This window comes from Trachymyrmex cornetzi, unplaced genomic scaffold (assembly GCF_001594075.2).
Source record: "Trachymyrmex cornetzi isolate Tcor2-1 unplaced genomic scaffold, Tcor1.1 scaffold1559, whole genome shotgun sequence".
In the NCBI taxonomy this organism is placed as follows: domain Eukaryota; kingdom Metazoa; phylum Arthropoda; class Insecta; order Hymenoptera; family Formicidae; genus Trachymyrmex; species Trachymyrmex cornetzi.
In genome coordinates this window covers 175,841-181,150 of record NW_017296156.1, presented here as the reverse complement: position 1 = coordinate 181,150, position 5,310 = coordinate 175,841, and the positions used below count along the sequence as shown (strand labels likewise).

At 41.9% G+C, this 5,310-nt stretch overlaps 1 protein-coding gene across 1 annotated transcript in view; it reads left to right on the top strand.

Moving 5' to 3' along the window:
* The first annotated feature begins 3,490 nt into the window (after positions 1-3,490).
* Positions 3,491-5,310, top strand: part of LOC108758262 (uncharacterized) — a 2,488-nt gene continuing 668 nt past the window's right edge. The window contains 2 exon segments of the mRNA XM_018503130.1: positions 3,491-3,631; positions 4,115-5,310. The exon segment at positions 4,115-5,310 is cut by the window's right edge and continues 11 nt beyond it. Coding sequence (XP_018358632.1) covers positions 4,302-5,310 — 1,009 coding nt within the window. The 5' untranslated portion in view covers positions 3,491-3,631; positions 4,115-4,301.

The following is a 5,310-nucleotide window of genomic DNA, read 5'->3' as shown; positions in this document are numbered from 1 at the left end:
GGGCCTTAAGACGTGTAGGATAATGTGAGATAGAATGTATAGAATAAAATGAAATAGAAATATGTCACTAATATTAGGTTGAACTTAATTCCCGCCGTTTTTCGTCTCCAAAATTGATTTGTTTCGAAGGGAAATACCTTTATCAAAGTATTATTAATAAAGTATTATTAATTAGTAATAAAGTAGAAAATGGAGGAAATTACTTTGATTAAGGTGTTCATTCATCTTCCCTTCAAAGCAAATCAATTTTGGAGATGAAAAACGGCAGGAATTAAGTTCAACACCTAATATTATAAATGGCTGCCAAGTCACGCAATTGGTTAGATTGCAACAGCGAATCAGAATGCATAACATCGGTTGCGCCTCTCTGATAAATCTAGGACTCTAGCTTCAGTAACGTACCGGTCACTAGTAAATAGGAGATCATTAATTGCCTATGTAAAATTTTTTCAAAAATATATATATTATATTTCTATATATGTTTACATATGTAAAATATGTAAAATATATTAAAATTTTCAACATTTTTGAAAAAATTTTACATAGGCGACTAATGATCTCCTGTTAATTAGTGACCGGTACGTTACTGAAGCTACTTTGGACGCGCATGCGTCAGAAATACGGCCCGTCTAAAGACACTGAGTAGATGCAGTAGCGCAACTCTCTGTCGGCACCAAAGGCATAGAGAATGGACTGCGCGATCCGTGTCATCCGTGTGTCAAAATGGTCAATAGGGATGAGAGAGAGGGACCGTGGCATGGTGAAATTATACAAGGTGTGTCGTTGCGCATAATGGCGGCAGAGAGTGGGGGGACATATTTTGTCAACCAATCACGTGGGGCCCATTCTATACGCGTGGAATTCAAACGTTTACAGAAGATTATTAATAAAAACAGTATTAGAAGTAAAAATAACAATGAAATCTTTATTTTAACCTATTAGAATATAAGATATTACAAACTGTAACAATATTACTGATTAGAAATACGATTGCACATTTTTTTTGATTTTCTTTGTTTTCTTACTACATTATTTATTTTTATTTGCCTATTTATATTGCGCAACCTAATATACGATCTGGTTCGCACCAAACATGCGATTATCTCCGTCGGAAATTTATACTCAAGTTTCAGACCTACTTTCGCGGTTAATGTATCAAAAATATTATTTATTACTTACAGTTTTACACGATAATTGATCACATGGTCGATCTGTCATAATAACACGCAGTGTCCCGAAATAAACACAGCCATATTGGATTTTAATCAAATGGGCCCCCCATGATTGGTTGTCCACTTCCCACTACTTTTAGGCTACTGCGCATCCACGGGAACGACACACTTTGCATAATTCCATCATGGACCGTGGCAGACGGCTATTTCTATCTCTTTCCATTCAATGGTGTAATGAGAGGGAGAATGAGAGGGGGGGATTGCCGTCTCCCATGTACCTCTCTCTCATTATTGTCGACCACATTTGATACAATACTTAGGCCGGTATTCATAGTCAGATCTTATATTCAAGACCGTCTTAAGTACAGTCTTAAGAAGTCACGAACCAATCAGAGGGCTGCATTAGCGTCTTAAGACATTACTTAAGACGGTCTTGAAATAAGAACCGACTATGAATACCGGCCTTAGATACGGATCGCGCAGTCCATTCTCTATTAGCGTTTTCGACCCGATCGGGTTTGCACCAACCTTGGTTGAATTAATCTTTCCTATTGGTTGACGTCACATGCTCTACTAATAGGAGAGCACAAAACGCCATTGATCCAACCCAGGTTGGTGCAAACCCGGCCGAAAACGCTATAAGTCTTTGATCGGCACCTATGATGTTAGTGTTTGCCAAAATGGAGTGAGCATGCGTGAAATAAGCAAGTTAGGGCCTGCGCTCAATAGAGGAATAGGAATTAGATATTAAGATTTCAACCTATCAGAAAAACTGATTACATCGGAATACACGATTTCTGATAGGTTGAAATCTTAATATCTAATTCTTGTTCCTCTATTGTGCGCAGGCCCTTAAGCCCATGACACATACAAGAGGTTTGTTCGCGTCGCATGCTCCAACATGCTCCAATATGAACCTATCATAGCTCCTACTCACTCCAATGCACTCATTAGAGTGAGTAGGAATTATGGCAGGAACATGTTGGAGCATGTTGGAGCATGTTGGATGCGACGCGAAAAAACCTAACAACGTAAGGCCGTAGCACGCAAGTAAGGCGGGTGGCACCTAGTTGGACACGGCTCAATTGGACACGAGCCACTCACAGCGCTTGAGACTACAAAGCTCCTAGGCACCGGTCGCTGTGATTGGTGGTGTCCAATCGAGCCGTGATCAATTGGGATCACCCTCTTATCACTGTGACTTATTTTGACTGTGACGCCGAAAATGAGCGTCCAGCGTCGGCATAAAATGGTACCTTTTTTTGTAGATCCATGAACAATAACCAATAACTGCGTTCAGTAGAGAAAGCAGTTTTGCAACTGTTGTAAAATTCTTAAATATGATTGGTTTATACATTTAGATCCAATGAAGAACTAAGAGCAAGACCAATCATATTGACGAATTTTACAACAGTTGCAAAGCTGCTTTCTCTGCTGAACGCAGTCAATCGCTCGGTGAGCAAGCTGCATTTCGAAATCCATCGAAAAAAGTGTGTTGCAAACTTTCTGTGACCGGCTGGTCATACATACATATGTATGTATATACATACATTTGCCAGCAGTAGGCCGGGAAGACACACTATCTTTAAAAATTAATATTGTTAACTATTGCGAAAAAAGCAAAAAAGGAACAATACTTTTCGACTCAGTTTAGTCCGCTCTACTTGCTCATGACATGCGATCCCGTAGATTAAGGACATCCTATATGTCAGTATTATTAATATTTATAATATTATTAATTATTATTGTTATAAATGTTAATAAATAGTATTACATATATCATCGTGTATTGTGAAATACACAGTTTCTGATAGGTTGAAATTCTTAGGCTGAATTTCTAATGAGCACATCACGCGTCGCGTCATGAAAGAGAGAAAGAGATCAGATTATATAAATACACAATTCCTCTTTTTCTCTTCTTCGACGACGCGACGCGACGCGCTCAGTGGAAACGTACTATTATTCTCTGTTCTCTGTTCCCTGTTTCTTTTATTGTGCGGAGCACAATTTATAAAAATTGTAAAACAAATTTGTAAATTAAAGTTCCGTTGTAAACTTCCTAAAATGTATGGATGAATCAAAACTTGTCCAATATCTAGATTTCTATTTAAGAAAAAAAAATCAAACTCTATTGACTTTGCCAACCAAAATAGAGAAACAATAGTTTCTTCACGCGGATTGGTCATTTGATATGAGAGTGTAATATTTTACTAGCCGTTTTATTACGTTTATGGATTAAATCGCCGAACATATCCGATGCTAGCCGAACGGTTCCGAAACAACACGACAATCTGCAAAGTACGTCGGGAAGGAACGCACTCCAATGGCGGAACATGGCGGATTAATTTTGCTTCACTTTGTGGAGTATTTGTTTGTACGACAGTACTAAGAATTGTTCGTAATGTACGGACGACCAGGTCCGAATTAAACCAAGTGATCGTAGACGTTGAAAGTTTAAGGTTAGTGTAGCTCCTTCGTCGCCGATAGTCGAATTATTGCTTCTCGATTGAATCCTAACCTACATTTCTTTGCTTAATCTCATATGAATGAATAAGATATTCCTGTTATGTCTGTATGCTTTAAACGCCGCTACAAATGTTAATGTTGTCAATAATTACTCGTTGCCTTTAAATAAACGTCATTCGCGTAGCAATTATGTGTGACAAAATTTTGGAGTACCTTTCATACACTTGAATTGGATTAGGAGCATGTTGCAAAATTAGGGAAGGAAAATTTATAACAAATAAAAAATAAACTTTTGTGTTAAAAGCGATATAATAATGGTGCGAGTTAGGTAGTGTAATATAAATTTTCCATAAATTTTTCATTTATAATATTGTAAATGAACCTGAAATTGATATTTATACTTGATATTAAACTTGATGTAAAAAGTAATGTTAATTGAATGTGATATACTTATCGATAAATGTGTATAATTTTAGGTTCGTAGTAAAAGCGACCAAAGCTCAACGCGCCCATCAGGCCCGTTAAAAGCTCTCTGTCTCTGTGCCTAAAGCCCTTGCGTGGGTAACGAGCTGGGCGCTGGGCCAGGCCGCGCAGCGCCAGACCGGTGAGTTCCCACACAAAATATCGCTTGGTAGCACGGCGGACACTCAAAGCCAACTAACCATGTCTGTACAAAGTGTTGCTCTGGCATCTCTCACGGCCACCTATACCGACTCGGAGGGCGAGGACGGGGTGGAAGACGAGCGCCTGCAGGAGGAGAATTCGAACACTCCCCAGGGGGCCGCCCCGCATAATGCCCAAGTCGGTCGTCAGCCCCAGGCCCGATCTGGCACCAGTCCCATATCTGGAGGCCGTTCAGCCTCGCATAGTCCCGCCGTCGGCAAGTCCGCGGGTAGTAGCGACTTGCCGGAAACGGCCACAAAGGTGCAGCGATTGGTCTCTTATTTTGACGATGCGGTAGTCTCCGATGATGAGGGGGCGGCCGTTGCTGTGTTGCCACCGTCGCTGCCGCCGGTGCTGTCGTCATCATCGTTGATGACGGCGGGCGCGGCGATCGCCGCGACGGTTGCAGAACGCCCCGAGGAGAATGGTCTCCCGGTTGCGGCTACCGGCAACATCGCCGCTACCACCGTCGCCGCTGCCGCCATCGTTGTCGTCGGCGGTGGCACTGAGCGTCGGTCGCCCTCCTTGCGTTCCGGAGAATTGCTTTCAGATAATAACGGTGAGGCAGTAGACTCTTACGGTGTAACGATACCACCGGAACCACCGGGTCAATGTCCCACTGAGCTGCAGGACAAGATTGCGAGGCTTTATAGGAAAATGGAGAGCGGCGGGTTGGACATGAACATGATGATTCAACAGCGCAAGGAATTCCGGAATCCCTCCATTTATGAAAAACTCATTCAGTTTTGTAGCATCAACGAGCTGGGCACCAACTATCCACCGGACAGGTTCGACCCGTTCAAGTGGAGCAAGGACTCGTATTACGAGGAACTTGCTCTAGTGCAGAAGACGGAGATGGATAAACTCGAGAAGGCGCGCAAAGAGAAGACGAAGATCGAGATCGTATCTGGTACGGCTAAGCGACCCAATAGCTCATCAAGCAGCGCAGAGAGTGCCGACGCCAAAAAACGGAAAAGTAAGTGGGACCAAGTGGCGACGGGCGGTGCTG